Source organism: Anomaloglossus baeobatrachus, chromosome 12 (assembly GCF_048569485.1).
Source record: "Anomaloglossus baeobatrachus isolate aAnoBae1 chromosome 12, aAnoBae1.hap1, whole genome shotgun sequence".
In the NCBI taxonomy this organism is placed as follows: Eukaryota; Metazoa; Chordata; class Amphibia; order Anura; family Aromobatidae; genus Anomaloglossus; species Anomaloglossus baeobatrachus.
In genome coordinates this window covers 121,343,087-121,369,346 of record NC_134364.1, presented here as the reverse complement: position 1 = coordinate 121,369,346, position 26,260 = coordinate 121,343,087, and the positions used below count along the sequence as shown (strand labels likewise).

General features: G+C 43.3%; 1 protein-coding gene across 2 annotated transcripts in view; it reads left to right on the top strand.

Annotated features, from left to right (window-relative positions):
* Positions 1 to 26,260, top strand: part of LOC142257877 (contactin-associated protein-like 5) — a 512,033-nt gene that overhangs the window by 92,724 nt on the left and 393,049 nt on the right. For both annotated transcript variants that reach the window (XR_012727671.1, XM_075330145.1), the window contains exon 3: positions 16,285 to 16,478. Coding sequence is in view for 1 of the 2 variants with exons in the window: in XM_075330145.1 (XP_075186260.1) it covers positions 16,285 to 16,478 (194 nt within the window). In the remaining variant the exon portion in view is untranslated. The remainder of the gene's footprint in view (positions 1 to 16,284; positions 16,479 to 26,260) is intronic.

Sequence of the window (26,260 nt, the reverse complement as noted above, 5' to 3'; positions counted from 1 at the left end):
TGGCACGTTCTGAATGGTGGTTGGATGTCCTGATGACACAGCATTCCAGGATTGGCCATTGGATATCAGCTGTCCTGATGGCGTCAGCTATCCTGATGACATAGCATCCCTGGATTGGCCTGCAGACTACACCCACGCCAATTGGAAGTGAGACTGTTTTGGGCAGTCCTTAGGTTATATAAGGAAGCTGCCCACACCATCGTCATGTAGCCTCATTGTGTGTGGGTGTTTGGCTGGACGCTAGTATGGTGCTCTAGTCTCTGAGTGTATGCTGGTCAAGCGTGCCGTATAACCCACTAAGAAAGGTCAATGGTATAGCGTTATCCCTGCTCTAGCACTGATTATATGCTGGTTAAGCGTGCGGTGCTCCTGCTAGGTTGCTTATATTACCTTTCCTTTTTCTAGTTTAGGTGTGTGCAGTACACAATCTATTTAGAGCAGGTTGATTGAATTTGTGTCTGTCCTGTCTTTTCCTTTTTCTATTTACGACAGCACGGCTTGTGCTCTGTCGTTCCATCCTTTTCTGTTATACTATTGTGCTACTGTTAAGTCTGTGTGAGGGTAACAGTTTAATTCGCCTGTGCTTGGTGCTGGCACATTGGATGCTATTTGAAGACCTTTTCAAGCCCTATACAACTAGTGTAATTAGTAATTAATTTAGTAATTAGTACTTATTAGAAGTAATAGGAAAATCTACTGTCAAATTGCCTTGATAACGAAGCTATTAGCAGAAATTATGGTACATTTTTGTGTTATATATACTGTATGTATACACACAGCAGGTAAAATAAGTCACCAATTTTCTAAGTAAATATATTTCTAAAAGTGCTATTGATATCAGTTTCTCATCAGATGTGAGTAACAACCCATCCAATCCACACAGGGAAAGAGTATTGAACACGCTTAAGGCCCCGTCACACGGTGCGATATATCTAATGATATGTCGTCAGGATCACGGCATTCATGACGCACATCCGGCATCGTTAAAGATATCGTAGCGTGTGACACCTCCGAACGACTGTGAACGAGCAAAAATACTCACCTTATCGTTGCTCGTTGACACGTCGTTCATTTTCATAATGTCGTTTCTCCTTCTGTGCGCCGGTTGTTCCCGAGGCAGCACAAATCGCTACATGTGACACCCCGGGAACAACGAACACAGCTTACCTGCGTCCCACCGGCAATGCGGAAGGAAGGAGGTGGGCGGGATGTTACATCTCCTCCCCTCCGCTTCTTTTGGGCGGCCGCTGTGTGACATCGCTGTGACGTCGAACGTCCCTCCCCCTTCAGGAAGAGGATGTTCGCCGCCCACAGCGACGTCGTTTGGGAGGTAAGTGCGTGTGACAGGGGTAAACGACTTTGTGCTCTACGGGCAACAAATTACCCATGACGCACAAACGACAGGGGCGGGTGCGATCGCTCATGCGATCACATGATAAATCGTACCATGTGACGGGGCCTTTACTGAATTTTATTTAATAGTTCATACAAAAGGCTTTGTTAGTGATGGCTTTTAGTCACCTCCTATAGGGAGAAACTAGTTATGTGTGTACCACCCCCGTGCCAGCGGCCGAGCCGCTTGAATCCGGAGCCGCGGTGGCTCGAGGGGTCTCTGGACCCGGGGGTTCGTGCTGACACTCGAATGTCAAAAGAAAGGGGGAGTATGTACAAGGGGGTTAAAAGTTCGTGACGCCACCCACGATGCGTGGTAATCTGAAAGACCACCCTGCTGTTGCGGAGCCCGGTGATGGTGTTGAAGCAGCAGGATGTTTACCCCTCTGTGGGTAGGGGGTTTATGTCCCGGGTCCCGTTAAGTAGTTGGCGTTTGGGGTGCCGTTGGGGATAGGAGAAGGGTTTTCAGTGTACTCACTCAGTCCAGAAATAATCACATCGACAGCTTGTAAACCAGAGTTCTGAGCACGCTTGGGTCCATTGTCTTGGTGTTGCGGTTAGTCTGTGGCCCTTTCCTTGGCTCCTGTGTTTCTCTTTGGACCCTCAAGTCTGAAACTTTTCGGGTCCCGCTCACCCATATGGCTAACGGAGTGAGCTTGCTCTCAGGGTTCACGCATAGGATTTCTTTGGACTGTATTGGGAAAGTCCTATCCTATCGGTGCGCTATTACCCCAATTTTGGAGCGGGTTGGGGATGAATCTTGAAGTCTTCACCCCTGTCGTGAAAATTACCGGGACGCGTGAAGCTACTTTCCGGCCTAGAGTCCACATACCCCGTCGTGCCCTGGCCCCTGCCCGGTGATAGCTCAAGGCCACCGGCTGCCCTTCTTGGCAGTCCGTGCCCCTTGACACAATCCCCTGCGACCGGGGTTCCAGCTCCTTCCAGGCCCAGACCAACATCTGCCACCTAGTAACTACAGGAGCCCTGATCCCTGACCTCTCCTCACGAGGGTCATCACTCCACCACCTCTCCTTTCACTCTCCTTTTCCACTCTCTGTCACTTTCTCACTTTCCCTCACCAACTCTCCAAGTGGGCGGCCCTATTCCCTTCAGGCCCCCCAATGGTGTGTCTGGTGGGTACAGTGTAAAGTGTTCCTAGGATTTTGATTGGCTCAGCTGTTAGCAACACCAAAGGACCAGGATCTGTAACCAAGGAGGAGTGGATACTGTGCAGAAGGGCAGATTGCACAATACCCTGTGATGACCTGATAGGCCAGGGCGTCACAAATGCATTGCTCAGATGTGATTTTGGTCCATTCTTTCACACCATCACTCTTCAAATCCTGAAGTTCCAGTAGGCTCCTTCTATGAAATCTGAGCTTTAGTTTCTTCCATACATTTTCTATTTGATTCAGGTCAGGTGATTATCTGGATAACAATCAAAATGACTGCTGGAACACCATTGTAAATGTGAACAGGGTGCTAGCCAAAAAATACATAATCTATATGAAGTGAAAGGTGCACACCAAATTCAGAGTAATATGAACAAGCATAACTGCTTTATGATACATAAAGAATGAAAAATACAACTCAAGCCACCGCGGATCCGGATCCGAGCAGCAGCCCGGCTGCTGGCGCGGAGCGGCACATATCCTGAGTGCAGCTATCATCTGGGGAGATTTATTTATGATATGAACATAGTAATATAGAAACAATTTTCCTAAATTTAAATAGTTTACCAAGTCCAAATAGGGCAGAATGTTTGCAATTGTATCTGGAAGGCTGCATTTCTATAGGATTTTATGGATGTCTTGTTAAACATGAGGATGGACTCAACAATGAACACCAAATTAAAATTTGAATGGTACCTTCAGGAAAATTCCCATAATTCAATAGTACAAGCAAATTCATTTTTTTTTGCAATATATCTTATTGTTGTCAACTGTTTTTAAAGCATGTGATTCTCATTTAAACTCAACTATAGAAAGTAACAGGTGTGGGCAATATGAAAATCACACCTGAAAGCAGAGAAAAAGTGAAGAAGTTGACTTAATGTTTGCATTGTGTGTCTGTGTCTACCACAATAAGCATGGAGAACAGAAAGAAGCAAACAGAACTGTCTGATGACTTGAAAATCAAAATTGTTGAATAATATCAACAATTTCAAGAATATAAGTCTCTCTCCAGAGATCCTGATATTCTTATGTCTATGGTGAGTAACGTAATTAAGAGTTTACAACTTAATGGCACTGTAGCTAATTTCTCTGGATGTGAAAAGCAGCAAAATATTGATGAAAGGTTGCAACTTACAATAGATAAGTAGACTTAATCAAGTTCCAAACAAATTCAAAGTGTCCCTCAAGCTCGGGAGGCATCAGTGTCAGCAGAAAATCTCCATCAACATTTGAATAATATGAATTGCTATGGCAGGAGACCCAGAAGGACCCCACTGTTAAGACAGAGACATAAAAATACTAGACTGCAGTTTGCCAAAATGTACGGGAGTACGCCAAAATCCTTCTGGGAAAATGTCTTGTGGAAAGATGAGACCAAGATGGAGCTTTTTGGTAAAGCATATCTTTCTGCTGTTTATGAAAATGGAATGAGGATTAGAAGGAAAAGAACACATTACCTACAGTCAAGTATGGTGGAGGTTCATAAATGTTTTGGGGTTGTTTTGCTACCTCTGGCACAGGGTGTACAAGGCGTCATGAAATATGAAGATTACCAAAGGATTTTGGGTCGCAATGTAGTGATAAGTGTCAGAAACCTGGGTTTACGTCCTAAAATGTGGGTCTTCCAGCAAGACAATGACCCCAAACATAATTCAAGAAGCTCCCAGAAATGGTTGGAAACAAAGCACTAATAAAGAGTTCTGAGTGGAGAAAGGCAACTTCAAATATGAGAGACCTGGAACAATTTACAAAAGAAGAGTCCAAAATTCCAAGTGAAAGGTTTAATAAGCTTATGGATATTTATAGAAAGCAATTGATTGCAGTTTTTATTCCAAAGGGTGTGTAACCAAATAGCAACCCCTTCATGACTAAGGACGCATATTTACATCCTTGGCTGTGGCTATTCCTTCAATGCAAGCTCACGCAGAGAGCCCACATTGTTCCCCACACATGCCTGCTGATCTGATCAAAAGACATGTGCAGCTCACAGGCGCTGGTGGATCTCAAATCCACCTGCGCCTGTTAACCACTTAGATTGCGCTGTCAAACTCTGACAGCATGTTCTAACATGCACTAGTGTTGATCATGCTTTTTCCTGCCACCATCAGCGCTCCTCTGATGCGATCACGGGGTGCCAATGATGGCTATGACAGCGTGCGGTCAGATGCGTTGGTACTCACAGGAGATCAGCATTTCTGCTGATCATCGCTCTGATCAGCAGAAGCAATCAGACGGTTTAGGCATAAAGTCCCCAAGGGGGACGAGCAAAATCAATAAAACGCTTTCTCCAAAACTAAAAGTTCTAATCACCCCCCTTTTTTACCCATTGAAAAAAAACAACACATATTTGGTATCACCACATTCAGAAATGCCCGATCTACCAAAATAGAAAATCAACTAATCTGATCGGCAAAGGACATAGTGAGAAAAAAAATCAAAATGCCACAATTATAGAATAAAGGGGGCTTTACACGCTACGACATCGCTAATGCGAACTCATTGGGGTCACGGAATTGGTGACGCACATCCGGCCGCATTAGCGATGCCGTTGCGTGTGACACCTATGAGCGATTTTGCATCGTTGCAAAAACTTGCAAAATCGCTCATCGGTGACATGGGGGGGTCCATTCTCAAAAATCGTTACTGCAGCAGTAACGAGGTTGTTCCTCGTTCCTGCGGCAGCACACATCGCTCCGTGTGACACCACAGGAACGAGGAACCTCTGCTTACCTTACTCCCGGCCGCTATGCGGAAGGAAGGAGGTGGGCGGGATGTTACGTCCCGCTCAGCTTCGTTCCTCCGCTGCTATTGTGCGGCCGCTCAGTGACGTCGCTGTGACGCCGCACGGACCGCCCACCTTAGAAAGGAGGCGGTTCGCCGGTCACAGCGACGTCGCCAGGCAGGTAAGTATGTGTGACGGGTCTGGGCGATGTTGTGCGGCACGGGCAGCGATTTGCCCGTGTCGCGCAACAGATGGGGGCGGGTGCCCACACTAGTGATATCGGGACCGATATCGCAGTGTGTAAAGCCCGCTTTACAGTGTTTTGGTCACCGCAACATTGCAGGCAATCAAAGCATCACATCTACCAAAAAATGGTATAATTAAAAACGACAGCTAAAGATGCAAAACCTAAGCCGTCACTGAGCCCCAGATCCCGAAAAATGAGAACGCTATGGGTCTCGGAAAATGGCACCAAAAGCACAATTTTTTTTTTTTTTTTACAAACGTCTGAATTTTTTTCACCCCTTAGATAAAAGTAAAACTATCCATCTGTGGTACCTACAAACTCGTACCGACCCGGAGAATCATATTTTCAGGTCAGTTTTACAATATATTGAACACGGTAAATTAAAAACCAATAAAACAATCTTGGAATTGCACTTCTTTTGCAATTTCACTGCACTCGGAATTTTTTTCCTTATTTTTCAGTCCAGTATGGGGCAGAATGAATGGTGCTGTTCAAAAGTACAACTCATCCAGCAAAAAACATGCCCTCATATAGCTATATTGATAGAAAGATATAAAAAGTTATGGATCTTGGAAGAAGGGGAGGAAAAAAAAAAAAATATTGGAAAATCGCCTGGATGTGAACGGTTAAAGGGAATCTGTCATCATTTTTTTTGCTATGTAGTCTGATGTAGGGGCTGAGTCCCTGAATCCAGTGATGTATCACTTGCTGGTCTTTGTGCAGTCATTCTGATAAAACCCCTGTTTTCTCTGCAGCAGATCTAGCCGAGCTCGGAACGCTGAGCGGTGTATAACTCTTTGTAGTGCTGTAATACCAATGAATCCCCCTATAGGAGAGGTAGAAGGAAAAAGACAGCGGCGCTTATCTTTGTATAATATTGTACATCTGCGGCGTGTGTTTACAGGTGTATGCACTCACCTATAGTAGAAGCATAAAGATTCATAGTGGAGAGCTGGTATTATATTTTGGTCCTCAGTCTGCTGCGGGTCAATCAATCATGAGTGAACTGCACCGTCAGAGTTACCACAGGTGCTGTGTAGAGGAACTGAAGACAGTGATTGGCACTCCCAAGGAACCCAGCCAGGTAGCAAAAATCCTTAATAAGATTTATTGATAAAATGTACCTTGTTGGCATAGGTAGCCATGTACATATAGGGGATTTATAATGCGTTTCGGCTTACTAAGATGCCTTCTTCAGGTCAAAAAGGATAAAAATCAGAGAAGTCTGTATGCACCATAGTGCCAACCTGAAGAAAGCTTCTTAGTAAGCCGAAACACGTTGTAAATCATCCATATGTACATGACTACCTATGCTAACAAGGTACCGTATTTTTCAGATTATAAGACACACTTTGTCTCCAAAACATTTGGGAGGAAAATGAGGCTGCGTCTTAGCTTACCAGGGGGTGGTGGAGAATGGTGAAAGGAGGCAGGGGCAATGTTGCGGGCGCTGCAACGTTGTGAGTCAGAGAAAATATCCAGGAATGTAGCTTACCGGGGGAAAGAATGGTGGAGAATGAAGACAGGAGGCAGGAGCGATGTTGCGGGTGCTGAGGGTTGTGCGCTGCTCTGTGCTGCTACGGTCTGGGTGCTATGAGGCAGGGGACATCCTGTGAAGACATCGGTGGTGCGGTCTCCAGATAATGGCGCCTGGAGTTAACGCGTGCGCAGATGGAGCTCTCAGTTCAAGATCTCATCTGTGCATGCGCCGCCTCCGGCCCATTGCTCTCCCAGCAGCGGACTTAATGAAAATGTGGCCCAGAGGTGGCGCATGCGCAGATGAGATCTCGGCTTGTCGGTGAACAGATAACTCAGTCTGCGCATGCGTCGACTCTGGGTGCCATTTCTTTGAAGCCCGCACCTCCGACGTCTTCAGAATGTTCCCTGCCTCACCGCCTGCAGCACAATGCACAGCACCCACAGCATCCAGCTCACAGCACAGAGCAATGCACAGCCCGCAGCATCGCTCCAGCCTCCTGTTCCAATTTTCCACCATCCTTACTCCCTGGTAAGCTACATTCCTGGATGTTTTCTCTGCCTCACAGCCCTGCCAAGCATCTGGGACACATGCCGCACCATCACCTTGCTCCACGACCACCCCTGTCAGCCCCCTTCCCTGGTAAGATGCCACTGGATGAGAACAAGGACCCCAATTTTTTTACCTTTTATTTTTCTCTAAATTTGGGGTGCGTCTTATAATCCAGTGCGTCTTATAAAGTGAAAAATACTGTACATTTTATCAATACATCTTTTTAAGGATTTGTACTATGTGGCTGGATTCCTTTGGAGTGCCGATCGCGGGCTTTATTCCTCTATACAGCACATATTTGTAGTGTTGAGAACCGCCACAGACATTTACATCGCTTGTGTGGGTGGGATCAGCATAAATTGTCATCTTTAGCATTAATGGACCTTTAAACAACAGCAGAAGCTCTGAATGATGTAAATATGTAATTCTTGCTGAAAAGAACACTTAAGAAGTTGATAAGACGTCAACATTTCACATTATGTGTGATTTGATAATTGCTCTTTTCTTGGCAGGGAACCGCGGCTCTGAACAATGCCGTGATTACAGACGATCCCCTGTATTTCAACACAAAAGAAAAAAGATGAAAAGCCTCATTATGTTATATCATAAGTCACAAATCCGATTTTAAACAAGCATCAATCCATAACCGCTGACAAACAGCGAAAATCCAAATGAAAAAGTAGATTGTGTATCGTCAGAAGATCACATTCCAAGTGATCTAATGTTTGACGAACAAAGCGCATTGCTTGCATCGGAAGATCTGTCTCGTGAGAACAGTGATGCAGAACTCATCAGTGCAACGCAAGGGAAAACTAACATCTAATCCGTCCTATTAGCTGAGGGAATCTCAATTTGATTTGATGTAACTTATGCCTGTTTGGTCCTGAGGAAGGGAGCAGAGTCTCCTGAAACGCGTAGACCTGTGCAAGAATAAAAAGTTTACATTAATCCAAGATTTCATCAGTGATCTTTGGCGCGGTTTACAAAGCCCCTTTCTAGAATTTCTCTCTGTTATCAGGTTTTCACAAGGACAGTTCTTCAGTACTTAGAATTGTAAGGTATCACGTTGTGCAGGAGTCTTTCATCACTTGGAGCATTATCAATCTCTATTTGTACAGGGTGGGCCATTTATATGGATACACCTAAGTAAAATGGGAATGGTTGGTGATATCAACTTCCTGTTTGTGGCTCATTAGCATATGTGAGGGGGAAACTTTTTAAGATGGTTGGTGACCATGGTGGCCATTTTGAAGTTGGTCATTTTGGATCCAACTTTATTTGTTCCAATGGGAAGAGGGTCATGTAACACATCAAACTTATTGAGAATTTTACAAGAAAAACAATGGTGTTCTTGGTTTTTGTTATGGGGGGACTGGAAGATCAGGATAAGGTGGTAAATATCCCAATCGCCAGTCGGGGCCCACCGTGCATCAGATGACAAAGAAGCTGCTGGCAACCCGAAGGTTAGATGGAGAATACAGAGCTGGATGGCTCTGAGATAACCCAGGAAACTTGGGAACCGGTAACGTGTGAAGGGACACGTCAGACCGGACGACAACCCAGTTAGCGTTTTGGTGCACCTGGCGCTACACTGACCACGTGTGCAAGGAACACGTCAGGCCGGGTGGTGACCAGGTAGCGTTTACTGGAAGAGTGCGGCGAAAGTGCCCTGTCAGCCACGTGTGTAGGGCACGTCAGGCTGAGCAGTACTCCGATTAGCGTTTCTGGTCACCTCTCGACTGGCCACGCGTGTGCAGGACACGTCAGGCCAGGTGGTCACACCAGTAGCGTTGACTGGGGAGTCGATACGAGGGGAACAGGGTACACACACCCAACCCAGGAACTCCTTGTTAACGCCACAGGGGTCCTGGGGTACGCTGTCCGTGTGGGTAGGGGGCACAACCGGACAGTAGGCGCAGCAGCCACAGCCCAGTTAACTCTGGGCTGCACAAGCAGGACTGGATGGTAGGAGGTGGAAGCCCGGCACCTGACGCTAACGTGCTGAGCCACGGGTGTCTTGGTGTGACAAGCACCGGACGCATAACCCTACCTACCGCTTCCAAACAAAGGCTTATGCCGCAATAAGCTCTATACATGGAGGTGTGCTCACAACAAGCATATGAGAAGACTGCACACCTCCATGTTGTTTCCAGCCCCTTTTATAACCTGGGTCTGCCCAAAACCCAAGGTGGACCACAATGGCACCTCAAGGGTCCAATAGCGGAGTGCCATGTCATCGGCAACATCACCAGCAGCCTATCCAAAACCGCCACGTCACTGATGACCTCATGGCTGCCACGTCCCAAACACCTCACCAGTCATTGTCTGACGACCAATGGTGAGGTGCCATGTCATAGGGACGGGCCTACGTGAGCCAGTCCGAAGTGGCCACATCATCAGGACACCTGATGTGTGTCAGCCTATCAGAGTCTGCCACCTCACGGACATGCCCAGTGAGGTCCTTACCGGACCTAGCCTCTTATGCACTCAGTGCCTGAGCATGCTCAGTAGCCTGAACAACAGTCTCAGAAATCAGACTATCTGCCTGAGCATGCTCAGTAGGCACAACACAGGTCTTCACGGCACGATGTCCAAGTACCTGTGCAAAGAGGCTTTTCGCACTAAGTGTAGGAGCATGCTCAGTAGCCTAAACTGAGGACTTGGCCTCAGAAATGGCACTATCAGGCTGAGCATGCTCACTAGGCAAAACACTGGACTTAGGCTCTGGCTGGGGTAAATCGTTGCGCGCATGCGCACTAGCCGCCTATCCACACTTAGATGTGGAGGAGGAAGCAGGCAGCTGGATGACCCGAGGCACGGCCAAAAACGGCAGCCAGCACCTGGGCGCAACAGGAACCGCAACAGGCTGCTTGCGGTTATGGCGGCACCGATTTGTACCAGTTTTAACATAACTTTATTTGGTCATTAGTTATTTACAATTTTATGACCACTTATAAAATGGGTTCAAAGTGCTGCCCATTGTGTTGCATTGTCAATGCAACCCTCTTCTCCCACTCTTGACACACTGATAGTAACACCGCAGAAGAAATGCTAGCACAGGCTGCCAGTATCCATTGTTTCAGATGCTGCACATCTTGTATTTTCACGGCATAGACAATTGCCTTCAGATGACCCCAAAGATAAACGTCTAAGGGGGTCAGATCGGGAGACCTTGGTGGCCATTCAACTGGCCCACTTTGACCAATCCACTTTCCAGGACACTGTTCATGTAGGAATGCTCAGACCTGACACCCATAATATGATGGCCCACCACCAGGGCCGGCGTCAGCACCCGGCATACCCGGGCAAATGCCGGGGCCCTGGAGAGCCGGGGGGGGCCCACTCGGCCTCGTCAGCTCTGGTGCACCTTGGCCGGGGCCCACTCTCCTTAGTTCTGCGGTCCCCGGGCCGAGTTCCGGGGACCTCAGTCCTCGGCAGGAATCTGCGGCGCCGTCTCTTTAAGGCGCGCAGACTTCCTGGTTTGAACTTCATCTGTGGGCGGAGCTACAGACCGGCATCCTGCTCAGTCCCACAGATGAGAGCTGCAGTGCCAGCCAGCGACCCCCAGCACAGCGTGTCCCTCCGGCGCTGTGTGGGCCCCCTCTCCACCGTGACCTGAGCGGTATGTACCCTCCCCAACCCCGATTTATGCCCCCCCCCGGAGCCGCGCGTGTCTGTCTCTGTCTGTATGTAGCAGAGCTAGGTGTGTATGTATATAGCAGAGCTAGGTGTGTATGTATATAGCAGAGCTAGGTGTGTATGTATATAGCAGAGCTAGGTGTGTATGTATATAGCAGAGCTATGTGTGTATGTACATAGCAGAGCTATGTGTGTATGTACATAGCAGAGCTATGTGTGTATGTACATAGCAGAGCTATGTGTGTATGTAGCAGAGCTAGGTGTGTATGTATATAGCAGAGCTATGTGTGTATGTATGTAGCAGAGCTATGTGTGTATGTATATAGCAGAGCTAGGTGTGTATGTATATAGCAGAGCTAGGTGTGTATGTACATAGCAGAGCTAGGTGTGTATGTATATAGCAGAGCTATGTGTGTATGTATATAGCAGAGCTATGTGTGCATGTATATAGCAGAGCTATGTGTGCATGTATATAGCAGAGCTAGGTGTGTATGTATATAGCAGAGCTAGGTGTGTATGTATATAGCAGAGCTAGGTGTGTATGTACATAGCAGAGCTATGTGTGTATGTACATAGCAGAGCTATGTGTGTATGTACATAGCAGAGCTATGTGTGTATGTACATAGCAGAGCTATGTGTGTATGTACATAGCAGAGCTATGTGTGTATGTAGCAGAGCTAGGTGTGTATGTATATAGCAGAGCTATGTGTGTATGTACATAGCAGAGCTATGTGTGTATGTATATAGCAGAGCTATGTGTGTATGTACATAGCAGAGCTATGTGTGTATGTACATAGCAGAGCTATGTGTGTATGTATATAGCAGAGCTATGTGTGTATGTACATAGCAGAGCTATGTGTGTATGTACATAGCAGAGCTATGTGTGTATGTATGTGGCAGAGCTATGTGTGTATGTATGTAGCAGCGCTGTGTCTGTATGTATGTATCCAGCAGAGCTGTGTGTTTGTCTGTATGCATGTATGATGTGTATCTATGTATGTCAGTGTATATGACTGTATAGATGTGTCAGTTCTATATGTATTTTTGTGAGTTTGTCGTTAAATATGTATATGTATGTGTACGTATGTGTGTCTGCGTGTGGATGGGGCCCACTGGGACTCTTCCGCCCGGGGCCCACAAAAACCTGGAGCCGGCCCTGCCCACCACCAAAAAAAAAAAACAACAAAAGAAAAACTAGCAGTAATAATTGAATTACATTAGTAATACTGGTAGACTACTGTAATCATATCAAACAAATGATTTCTATATATATTCCTGTTTGCTATTTTCAGTACTATCTTATCCAATGACTTTAAATGTGTGTCAAAAAGAGGTGTTTCTCTTGGTACTAAGCTTGCCTCAAGCTTGTATCAAAAGCAAAATCATAATTATAAATGGTTAATTGTCAATGGTTATTTTTTAAGTGTGCTGGTCAAAATTGCAACATATACAGCTATACCCAAAAAATGCCTACATATATACCATCAATTCAACCATTTATTGTAGCTCGCAATATGTTGTCTATTGAAATGCATATAACCAGAGATGGGTGAACCTCCAGATATTCGAATTTGGCGGGTCCAGCTGGATTTGTTTTTTTTTTTAAAAATTCAGTTTGGAACTGGACTTGAACCCGCAGTCCATATAAGTCTATGGGGACCCGAACATTGTGCTGTAGAATGGTGGTAGAAAGGGCTAGGGAGATTAAAGCTGAACAGTTATACTTACCAAGTTTCCCACGCGGCTATAACACTATTTCTGGGTCCGCTCATTAACTCTCATACATATTCACTGCTTCCCCTACCCATCGTCAGTCTTGGCATCTGTGATTGGTTGCAGTCAAACCGTGTCTCTACCCTCTGTAACAGTATATGTGATTGGTTCAAACCACATATGCTGTCTGCGTCCCTATAGTGGTGTAAAAATAAATAAAGTGGCATAGTGTCCCCCGATATTGTGATACTTAGCACAGATAAAGCACAGCATAGCCGTGTGCTTATCATGGCTGTGTATCAAAATAAGGGACTCATGCAGTTTTAAAAAAAATGATTTAAATAAATAATTAAAAAAAATGGTGTGAGGTCCCCCCAATTTTGATACCCTGCCATGATAAAGTTGACGGATGGGGGCTGGTATTCTCAGGCTGGGGAGGCCCACACTTCAGCCTAAAAATAGAAGCCTGCAGTCACCCAAAACTGTTGAATCCATTAGATTTGACAATTCCAGTACTTTATCTGGCTCATCCTGATTTCCCTGGTGTGTTGGCAATCAGGGTAATATAAGGAATTAATGACAGCTCACAGCTGCCACTAAGCCCTAGATTAGTGATGGGAGGCATCTATGAGATCCCCCCATTACTAATACTGTAAGTGAAAAGAAATAAACACAAACACCAAAAAAATCTTTTATTTGAAATAAAATCTCCCCCAAAAATACCCTCATTCTTCAATTTATTAAACTCAAACACACAGTTGCAATGTAATCCATATGATGATATATGATAATCCTTGCTCTGCTACATACTGAGGTTGCAGCCTGTGGGCACATTAGAAAACTTGACCATCAGCTGTGGCTTCAGGCAGAGACTGACTCAGTTTATTTGGGGTCACAGTTGGAGGTTCTCATGGAGCCCATCTGTGACTGCAGGTAAACTGACCTAAGGTGACCTCATTGTTCTGAGACCTCACCTCAGGTGAACTCACTCAGCGCAATGTGACCTGCATCTCCTAGCAGGAAATTGTGGATTTCTTGCCAAGAGATGCAGATATGATGCTGAAATTTATACACCAAATTACTGCAAAAAATACTGCATCTCCTGGAATAAAAAAAGCATCCAATTGCAGTGCAGTTTTGATGCAATGTAATGACAGGAGATCCAGATTTGGTGATGACATTTATACACCATATTTCTGCACCAAACCTGCATCTTGTGGCAAAAATGCATCTAAACCCGATGCGGTTTTGATACGATATTGATGCATTTTTTTACCAGAAGATGCAGGATTCTTTTGCATTTTTTTCAAATAAAGGATTTTTTTGGGTAATGTATTTATTTCTTTTCACTTACAGTATTAGTATTGTGGGATCTCATAGATGCATTCCATTACTAACTCAGGGCTTAGGGGGGCTTTACACGTTGCGACATCGCTTCCGAAATATCGTCGGGGTCACGTCGTTAGTGATGCACATCCGGCGCCGGTAGCGACACCGCAACGTGTATATTCTAGGTGCGATGATAAACGATCGCAAAAGCGTCGAAAATCGGTGATCAGTGTAGCGTCGTTCATTTTCATAATGTCGGGTCGACCGCAGGTACGATGTTTGTCATTCCTGCAGCTCCACACATCTCTGTGTGTAAACCCGCAGGAGCGACAAACATCTCCTTACCTGCGTCCCGACGGCAATGCGGAAGGGAGAATGTGGGCGGGATGTTATGTCCCGCTCATCTCCGCCCCTCCGTTTCTATTGGCCGGCCGATTAGTGACGTTGCGGCGATGTCACTGTGATGCCGAACGCACCTCCCCCTTGAAGGAGGGATAGTTCGGCAGTCACAGCGACATCGTCGAGCAGGTATGTGCGTGTGAAGCTGCCGTAGCGATAATGTTCGCTACGGCAGCAATCACCACATATCGCATGTGCGATGGGGGCGGGTGATATCGCGCTGGACATCGCTAGCAATTGCTAGCAATGTCGCAACGTGTAAAGCCTGCCTTAGTGGCAGCTGTGAGCTGTCATTTACTCCATACATTATCCCAATTGCCACCACACCAGGGCAATCTAGATGAGCCAGGTAAAGTGTTGAAATTGTCACATTTAATTGATGCAAAAATTCTAGGTGGCTGCAGGCTGGTATTGTTAGGCTGAGAGAGAGTTTAATAACCATGGACCTCCCCAGCCTGAGAATACCAGCCCCCAGCTGTCTGCTTTATCATGGCTGGGTATCAAAATTAGGAAGACCGCACTCCATTTTTTTATATTATTTAATTAAATATTTTTTTTTTTAAAAAAGCCGCATGGGGTCTCTCTTATTTTAATACATAGCAAATATAACCACACATTTGGAGGCTGCAACCTATAGCCAAATGCTTTATCTGCGCTGGGTATCACAATATGGGTAGACACTAGGAAAATTCATTTATTTTTACACCACTATAGGGACAGAGACAGTGTGTTTGATTCAAGGCAATCACAGACTCTGTCACACAGGGTGAGGCATTGACTGACCGGGACTGACAGTGGGTGGGGAAAGCAGTGAAAATTTATGAGGGTTAATGAATAGACCCGGAAGTAGTGTTACAGCTGTGCTGGATGCCTGGTAAGTATAATGCTCCTGCTTTATTCCTTATTTTCTTGTTCCTTTATTTATTTTAAAATATTCGGCTGGCTGAATCTGAACAGTTACGCCGGTGTCACACTTGCGAGTGCCTCGTGTATATCTTGCGTGAGTCTCGCGTTGCATCACCTGGCACGGACTCACAAGAGCTGGTCGGTTGTATAGAGATGCATGCAACCGACCCGCTCCTGTGAGGAGAGTGTGAGTCCATGCTGGGTGATGCAACACGAAATTCGTGCGAGATACACACGAGGCACTTGCAAGTTTGACACCGGCCTAACACAGATTTCCCTGAGAACTCAGTGTTCGAGGTCCATGGAAGACTGTAGGTATTTGGCTTTACAGTTCGCGTTCACCCATCACTACATGTGAACATTTTCAAAATGAAATACATAACCGGCAACAACCGTACATTTTAAAAAGGATCTCAAATCATATACTAAATATTTAGAGTAAAACCATAAAGTATTCTAGTGCGGCCAAACATTTTGTGGACACACATAATGGAACTATGGATGGTTTCTTCTTCTTCGGCATTGAAAAAGTTCACCAACCAGTGAGTGGAGGAGATTGGCAAAAAAAGATGTTTTTAAAAAGAGTTTTTAGAATTGGCAAAATGTTTTTTATTTACCACCTGGGAGGTTCAAGTTTTTTTTAAATGAAATTTGAATAAAGCTTGAAGAATTGTACTTTTTTTATTTGGATCCCCTGTATTTATCTGTTCTGTGTTTTCCTGTTTTCTCACAGGAGCCGGTGGTTGGACTCCTCTGGAATCGAATAAAAAGCAATGGCTGCAGATTGATTTGGGAGAGAGATTTGACATCACCGGGACAGCCACACAGGGACGACACGGAAGCTCGGACTGGGTGACACGTTTCTTTGTTATGTTTAGCGATACCGGACGCAACTGGAAACCGTATCATCATGACAACACCATCTGGGTAGGGTTCTGTTCTTTACCGCTTTCTTCTCTTACACAGATGGGTGATACCAGGAGGAATGTTTTGTTATATATGAATGCCCGGAGATTGTACATAACATGAGCTTCTGTTCTCACTACAGAATAGATTTGGATTATTAGATTATTTTAGCTTTTTATTGGTGTTCAATCATATAAATATTTTTCTCTGGCAAATGGGATCTTTTAGTTAATTTTAACAGAGAGCCAATGATATGTAAATAATGAAAAATGGTATCCCAAAAGAAATCAATAATATTGCATAGATCCCAAAAACAAGAACTGCCTCCAAAATCGCCACAGGGCGGAGCTTCACTAAAGAGGTGGGACTTTTCTTGTTTCAACTTGTATTTTATGTACAGGGGTGTTTTCAAGCTTGGAGGGTATCCTCTATCCACATGATACTAAATAACTCCCCATTTGCTGGGGTTCTGAATGGTCTGAGCCCATGAATCTTAACAGAACCAAGAGAATGGAATTGTGGTTGTATTTTCACAGTCTTTTTCCATTCATCCTAAATTGGACCATTGGAGCTATCACTCAGCTGGTCTTCAGAACTTCTATAACAATGAATGGAATGGCATTGCACATGGTTAACCTATGCGTCCTTCACACAGTGTAGTGCTGGTGTCCTTGCACTTCTCACTCCTCTCCATTCAGGGACGCGCTTTTACTCACCGCCGCGGTCGGCTCTTACCATGCTGTCCAGCTTCCCAGCGGTCCTCCACATGAGTGCTCTTTGCTTCCCCCTCCTGGAGCCTGTGCAGTGTGCGTTCCCTGTCAGTATGCTGTTTCTCTTGCCAGCTCCCTGTGCCCTTGTGTTTTTCCCCTAGTAACTTTGCCCCACCACCCTTGGTCATGTTATCTGCCTCATCTACCATACTAGTGACTTATGCGGGCGTCACACGGGACAATAAATCATGCGATCGCATAAGCGATTGCACCCGCCCCCGTTGTTTGTGCTCATGGGCAATTAGTTGCCCGTGGCGCACAAAGTCGTTAACCCCCTGTCACACGCACTTACCTCCCGAGCGACGTCGCTGTGGGCGTCAAACATCCTCTTCCTGATGGGGGAGGGACGTTCGGCGTCACAGCGACGTTACACGGCAGCCGGCCAATAGAAACGGAGGGGCGGAGATGAGCGGGACGTAAACATCCTGCCCACTTCCTTCCTTCCACATTGCCAGCAGGACGCAGGTAAGCTGTGTTCATCGCTCCCGGGGTGTCACACGGAGCGATGTGTGCTGCCCGTGGAGCGACAAACAACTGGCGCGCAGAAGGAGGAACAAGATTATGAAAATGAACGACGTGTCAACGAGCAACAATAAGGTGAGTATTTTTGCTCGTTCACAGTCGTTCGGAGGTGTCACACGCTACGACATCTCTAACAATGCCGGATGTGCGTCACGGAATCCGTGACCCCGACAACATATCGCCAGATATATCGTACCATGTGATGCCCGCATTAGTCCATCCTCCTGGCCGTGCCATCCACCTCAGCGGTCCTGGTGGTCTCTGTAGCCCAACTGACTTTGTACATCCATCTTGGCTGTACTGTCAGCCCCAGCTGCCCCGGCTGCACCTGCTACACCAGTGACTCTGCCTGTCTGTATCTTTGTCTGTCCTAGTCCTAGGGGTCAGCTGGGCAAGTACGGGTCCCTCCGTTGTCCAGTGGTTCCTCAGCACAGTCTCTTTAGTGACGAGCAATACGCACGGGGCATTTTTCAGGATCGGTGGGTGTTCCAGTTGTCATACCACCAGTGATTAGTAACCTATTCCCTATCCCATGTTAATGAGATAACTTCCAAACTTGACAATATGTCTTTGAACAGTGGGCAAGATAGCTACCTCCCAGTCTGAGTTTGATTGCATGTGAGGTTGGAGAGCGTTTAAGCTGCAACTGCCCTCACGTTGTAAAATGTATTTTGATTATTGTGGAGTTTTATTGTATAACATTGTTTTTATTTCTTTATTGGAAAGGCTGTCTTGTGGCAGAGATGAACTGTAAGGGCGGCTTTGCACACTACGACATCGCAGGTGCGATGTCGGTGGGGTCAAATTGAAAGTGACGCACATCCGGCATCGCATGCGACATCGTAGTGTGTAAAACCTAGATGATACGATTAACGAGCGCAAAATCGTCGTAATCGTATCATCGGTGCAGCGTCGGTGTAATCCATAATTACGCTGACGCGACGGTCCGATGTTGTTCCTCGCTCCTGCGGCAGCACACATCGCTGTGTGTGAAGTCGCAGGAGCGAGGAACATCTCCTACCGGCGTCACCGCGGCTTCCGTAGGATATGCGGAAGGAAGGAGGTGGGCGGGATGTTTACATCCTGCTCATCTCCGCCCCTCCGCCGCTATTGGCCGCCTGCCGTGTGACGTCGCTATGACGCCGCACGACCCGCCCCCTTAGGAAGGAGGCGGGTCGCCGGCCAGAGCGACGGTCGCAGGGCAGGTGAGTGCATGTGAAGCTGGCGTAGCGATAATTTTCGCTACGCCAACTATCATACGATATCGTACCTGCGATGGGGGCGGGGACTATCGTGTGCGACATCGCAGCATCGGCTTGCGATATCGCAACGTGCAAAGCCCGCCTAAATCATAAATGTACATTTTTAACAGGGGAAGGGCTAGTTTCAGGTTCTCTCCAGCATGTATGTCTGCTGTGTCCTCCGCTATTAGAGAATATAATTGGTGACATATTTTCTCCCCTTTTTGAATTCATTATCCAAAGCATATCTGGATTTAAAGCTGTGCATCACTCGAGTCCCACAGTTATGGCACGAGTAAGGCACATTGTTGAGATTGTACCCGAGAATACCATAAATATTATGTTAATTGCCACTTTGTAATCAGGAACTACTTTTGGGACCTTGAACCACAGACGTGGCTCTGATACATGAGATACTCCTGGCGATAGGGTCCAGTCTCGCTGAATAGTAAGCCACAGGTTTCGGCTGTAAACCATGTTTTTGAGCCAATTTAGGCTGCTGTTTTGTAACCTTCCTATCCTCTATTGGGAAACACAATAGGAAAATAGATATCTCATGTCATAAGATTTTAACAGGACAGAAAGCAATAATTTATCTACAAACTATAAACTAAAGCAACCCAATCTCCGAATATGGAGAAGTCCATTTATATTTATACTTTTCTTTTCAGAGTTGATGTCATTTCAACAATATACATTGCTGATGAACTTTGGGTACCTCGTGATTACGCTGCCCATGTGTATTGTGAACTATTTATGTCTATGAAGGGGAAAAAAACACAAAAAGAAATAAATACTGGCAGTCTGAGAGCAGAGGCACAGAATAAAAATAGATTTTGCAAGTAAATCACCATAAAATACTTTGATGTTTTCCCACAGAAATCCATCATTCACATACACAACAGACTTCCGTGCTTCAGTATCTATTAAGAAATCTAAACTTCTGTCCACAGTTAATTTAATCATTGAGGTAGGATCAGTAGAATAAAAACAAACGATTGCTAATTACGTTTGCAAATATCTTAATGCCCTGGAGTTGAATAGACAATAAGACGGTAATTTGGGAGGACTTGCTCTCCCTCTCCCCTGGCCTTTCTAGTAGAGCGAAAACTTACCCTTCTTTGTTTGAAACCACTCCTGCTCCTCTCACCTTTTCTTATTTCCTTCACAAAAGCTGTTACATGTCTGTTAGACCCATTCAATTCTTTTACAAATGAATAAAATATCTTCTATCATCTCATCTCTCTCTGGGGTAAGTCATTTAAGATGGATTTTTTGGGTTGTTCTCTCTATTCTGTCATATCTAGTGATGTAGGACTTTAAAATACTGATTCCTAAGTCTCAATCTGCTAATATCTACTAATTATTAAAGGGAACCTGTCACCAGATGTTTATAATCTCACCTAACGGTTGGTGCAGAGAAGACTGGTGGGATTGGCATCTCCATTCTCCGGGTCCACACCTCCTCTTTCGGCCATCTTTGTCCTCCTTCTGAAGCTATTGTGCAGGACACGTTCTACATCATCCACACTAGCCGGCATTGAGGTCCTGCGCAGGCGCACTTTGATTTGCCCTGAGTAAAGCAGATCAAAGTATTGTAGTGTGCCTGCGCGGGAACTCAATCCCGGCTAGTGTAGATGAAGTAGAACGCGTCATCCACACTAACTTCAGAAGAAGGATAACAAAAATGGCCGAAAGAGGAGACGCGGACCCAGAGAACGGAGAAGCCCATCCGACCAGTCTGGTCTGCACCGACCATTAGGTGAGTATTATAAACATCCGGTGACAGGTTCCCTTTAATATGTGCAGTCACATCATTTACTTTTTCATTTATCAATGCCTCAAATTATGCAACCTGTACAATTATATCTGACCTGTATTTGTTAGATGTCTAAATAACAGAAAATACTTTTGATAATTTTAGTTGTTAAAAAGTTTATAGGGATAGGATTTCACTCTTGAAACAAAGACCTACTCGGGGGGTAAGCTAATGTAGGTGAATGCTGGGAGTGTCTGTATTTACTATGCAGCTATGTGCTATTTTAAAAACACCCACATGTATGCATGATTCATTTGTAATAGACAACAAAGGGTCCATCCTTCAATGATTCAAGATTACATAGATATTTTGAGTGTAAAATCTTCCTTTAATCTTCACAGCCCCGAAAAAATCCCAGAAATATCTGAAGTATCAAAACCTACTTTAACATAGTAAGGCCAGCATAATTACTTGTTCATTAAACACTCAGCCAGACTTTTCTCTGTCTTCTACAGTCGCCACCGATGTAGGGGCAGTGGTGTACATCTCATCCAGCTAGTCTTTTGTTAGAAGAAATAGGATAAGAGAAATTGAGCTTGGGTTTGATTACTCCACAATTTAACACTAGAACTACTGAGGTAGTCATTTTGACTACTTTGCACTATGTATTTCTATATAGGTGTCACGAGTCCAGTAGTTCTAGTGTTAAACAATAATCTCTATAATAGATTCTTTATTGTGCAGATTGCCCATCTTCTATCTTATTTGGACAGGGACACCACGACCAAAGAAGTAAAAACAGTGGGGACTCCTACCTATCGCTATGGTCTTTTTCTCTCTTTTTTTCCTCGTTTGACCATTTTATCATATGAATACTTTGTCTCTTTTTTGTCTAGGGGATGGAACCTATATAGGCTTTCTTTGTAATATAGGAGACTGCTGCCAGCAATCATCATTAATACAATCCACTTATGTTACAATCAAACCTCTCAGACCAATGACCAGTACAATGCTAACACTTACACACTGGTTACATCCCATACACACAGTTCACAAAGGCATAAGTAACTTTCTAGGTTCTTGGAGCTGACTATTTAATACAAAATAATTCGCCCAGATTGGAGATAGTCCAGGTTCTCAGAAAAAGTAAGGCAAGATTGGAAGAATAATCTTCTTACCTTATGCTGCAGCTTTAGCATTACCATTTCTACAGGGTCCATTCTCACTTGAGATCCGGATGGTATGAAACGTATCTGGGTATCTGGGTCCCTCTTCATGACAACATGTTTGTGAGCAAAATACACTCCTTCTATGCTATTTGAACTTCAAATTAGTAAGATTAGTCTTACGAGTGCTCAGGAAATCCTAACAGCACACAAGCTATAGTATAGTGTACCATACAATTTTGTTTTATTAGCTCAGGTGACCAGTTTATATATTATCTAAGAACAAAGAACAAGGTCCCTCGGAACTATGCACCAATAAGAGACCTAAGGGTATGTATAGAAATGTGAAATATCTATATACAAAGAAAAATAGAAATCAATGAATTCATATAATAGCTGGAAACATAATAAAAAAAATTCAAAAAACCTAAACAATATTATTTGTTATGATTTAGTGACCGAGGAGGATCAGAAAAAGGACAAAAACTCGGAAACCAAAAAAATAACCAGAGTGGCTGGAACCTTAACGGACTGCAGACCTAATACTGACACACAACTAGAAGTAGCTGTGGGGCGTGCCTATGATGACCTGGTCGCCTCGACACAGCCGGAGAATTAAATAATCTTACAGAGAGAAATATTAGAAAAGCTAATCTTCCTCGGAGCAATCCCCAAGGATATAGATAGCCCCCCACATGTAAAGACTACGGTGATGTAGGAAAACACAATACATATCTAGAGAATAGATTCAGGAAAGATGAGGCCCAAACTATCTGCATAGGAAAGGATAGAAAAGAGCACTGACTGCAGCCGTAAAAACCCTAGTAAACACCAGCACGGATGATATGGAAAAATATTGAGCCTACACAGGCTCTCCCCACTATATCAGTACTCTGGTGTTACTGGTATCCAAGAAAAACTCTGATATAGAGGAGGGACTGAATTTAGTACCAAGCATGATAAAACACAATACATAGCAGAACATGGAGCAAGGTACACAGATACTACCAGCAGGGAATGATCCAACTCCACCAAGAACTCCACTCAGGCAAAATAACAAGAAAGTTAAAACCATAAGCAGAGCTACAAAGACCAACTTATCTGAGAGTTCTGTGGACATAGAGAAAAGGGCTGGTTTCAGAATGTCCTTAGAACACAGGAGATACATTGAGCACCGGCAAGGAACAGGATGAAACTACTCAGTTATATAGGCACAATCCGAATGGCCTGATTGACAATCCTCCTCAGCTGTCTGGTTCCCATTCTGCAAGTCAACTGCACTACCAGCACTGACCACAAGAGGGAGCCCCAAACTCAAATCTAATTCAAATGTATTCACAACAAATATTATTGTATGCAACTAGTGTAATCATAATAAAGCAGAAACTTGTATAATGTACATGATACATCTCAGATTCACATGATAAGATCACAGCTATGATAAGGAGCTCTCATACTTTACCCCAAGCAACCTCTGCTTAGGCATATTGTTGGCAGAGTGCTGACATTTGATTTTCTTTTTCTCCAGTTACTGTTTGTTATTATTTTTGTTATACCTGTTGTCTCAGTTATGGTTGTAACTCTTTGTATCAGAGCTCCTTATCATAGCTGTGATATTATGATGTGAATCTAAGCTGTATTATGCACATTATACAAGATTTTGCTTTATTATGAATACTGGTTGCATACAATTATATTGTTTTTTCGGTTTCTTATGTATTCAGCTGTTATATGAATTCCTTGATTTCTATTTTTCTTTGTATCTAGAGACCTTGAGGAAGGAAGCAAGGCCGAAATGTTGTCTTATTCAAGTTTGGTTGCTCTGTTATTATTAATATAATCAAGAACGTTTGCATGAATATTCGATTCTACAATTAATTCATTTGTGGACTTGAGATAATCTGGTGCAGAGAAGTCGTGTTCAAATATCAAATAATCATATAAACCAATAGAAATCAATAAACATGAATTCAATATCTAAATAATAAATAAAAAAAAGTAAAACTGTACAGTACATAGTTAAAAAAAATATATAGATACTTCCTTCTCTGTACAAGGGTATAACTACTATAATGCTGCCCCCTATGTACAAGAATATAACTACTATAATACTGCCCCTATGTACAGGAATATAACTACTATAATACTGCTCCTATGTACAAGAATATAACTACTATAATACTGCCCCCTATGTACAAGAATATAACTACTATAATGCTGCCCCCTATGTACAAGAATATAACTGCTATAATACTGCCCCCTATGTACAAGAATAAAACTACTATAATACTGCTCCTATGTACAAGAATAAAACTACTATAATACTGCTCCTATGTACAAGAATATAACTACTATAATACTGCTCCTATATACAAGAATATAACTACTATAATACTGCCACTATGTACAAGAATATAACTACTATAATACTGCCTCCTATGTACAAGAATATAACTACTATAATACGGCCCTCTATGTACAAGAATATAACTACTATAATACTGCTCCTATGTACAAGAATATAACTACTATAATACTGCTCCTATGTACAAGAATATAACTACTATAATACTGCTCCTATGTACAAGAATATAACTACTATAATACTGCCACTATGTACAAGAATATAACTACTATAATACTGCCTCCTATGTACAAGAATATAACTACTATAATGCTGCCCCCTATGTACAAGAATATAACTACTATAATACTGCCCCCTATGTACAAGAATATAACTACTATAATACTGCCTCCTATGTACAAGAATATAACTACTATAATACTGCCCCCTATGTACAAGAATATAACTACTATAATACTGCCTCCTATGTACAAGGATATAACTACTATAAGGCTGCCCCCTATGTACAAGAATATAACTACTATAATACTGCCCCTATGTACAAGAATATAACTACTATAATACTGCCTCCTATGTACAAGAATATAACTACTATAATACTGCCCCCTATGTACAAGAATATAACTACTATAATACTGCCTCCTATGTACAAGAATATAACTACTATAATACTGCCCCCTATGTACAAGAATATAACTACTATAATACTGCCTCCTATGTACAAGAATATAACTACTATAATACTGCCTCCTATGTACAAGGATATAACTATTATAATGCTGCCCCCTATGTACAAGAATCTAACTACTTTAATACTGCCCCTATGTACAAGAATATAACTACTATAATACTGCTCCTATGTACAAGAATATAACTACTATAATACTGCTCCTATGTACAAGAATATAACTACTATAATACTGCCCCCTATGTACAAGAATATAACTACTATAATACTGCTCACTATGTACAAGAATATAACTACTATAATACTGCCCCTATGTACAAGGATATAACTACAATACTGCCCCTATGTACAAGAATATAACTACTATAATACTGCCTCCTATGTACAAGAATATAACTACTATAATACTGCCTCCTATGTACAAGAATATAACTACTATAATACTGCTCCTATGTACAAGAATATAACTACTATAATTCTGCTCCTATATACAAGAATATAACTACTATAATACTGCTCCTATGTACAAGAATATAACTACTATAATACTGCCCCCTATGTACAAAAATATAACTACTATAATACTGCCCCTATGTACAAGGATATAACTACTATAATACTGCCTCCTATATACAAGAATATAACTACTATAATACTGCTCCTATATACAAGAATATAACCACTATAATACTGCTCCTATATACAAGAATATAACCACTATAATACTGCTCCTATATACAAGAATATAACTACTATAATACTGCCCCTATGTACAAGAATATAACTACTATAATACTGCTCCTATATACAAGAATATAACCACTATAATACTACTCCTATATACAAGAATATAACTACTATAATACTGCCCCTATATACAAGTATATAACTACTATAATACTGCCCCTATGTACAAGAATATAACTACTATAATACTGCCCCCTATGTACAAGAATATAACCACTATAATACTGCTCCTATATACAAGAATATAACTACTATAATACTGCCCCCTATGTACAAGAATATAACTACTATAATACTGCCCCCTATGTACAAGAATATAACTACTATAATACTGCCTCCTATGTACAAGAATATAACTACTATAATGCTGCCCCCTATGTACAAGAATATAACTACTATAATACTGCCCCCTATGTACAAGAATATAACTACTATAATACTGCCTCCTATGTACAAGAATATAACTACTATAATACTGCCCCCTATGTACAAGAATATAACTACTATAATACTGCCTCCTATGTACAAGGATATAACTACTATAA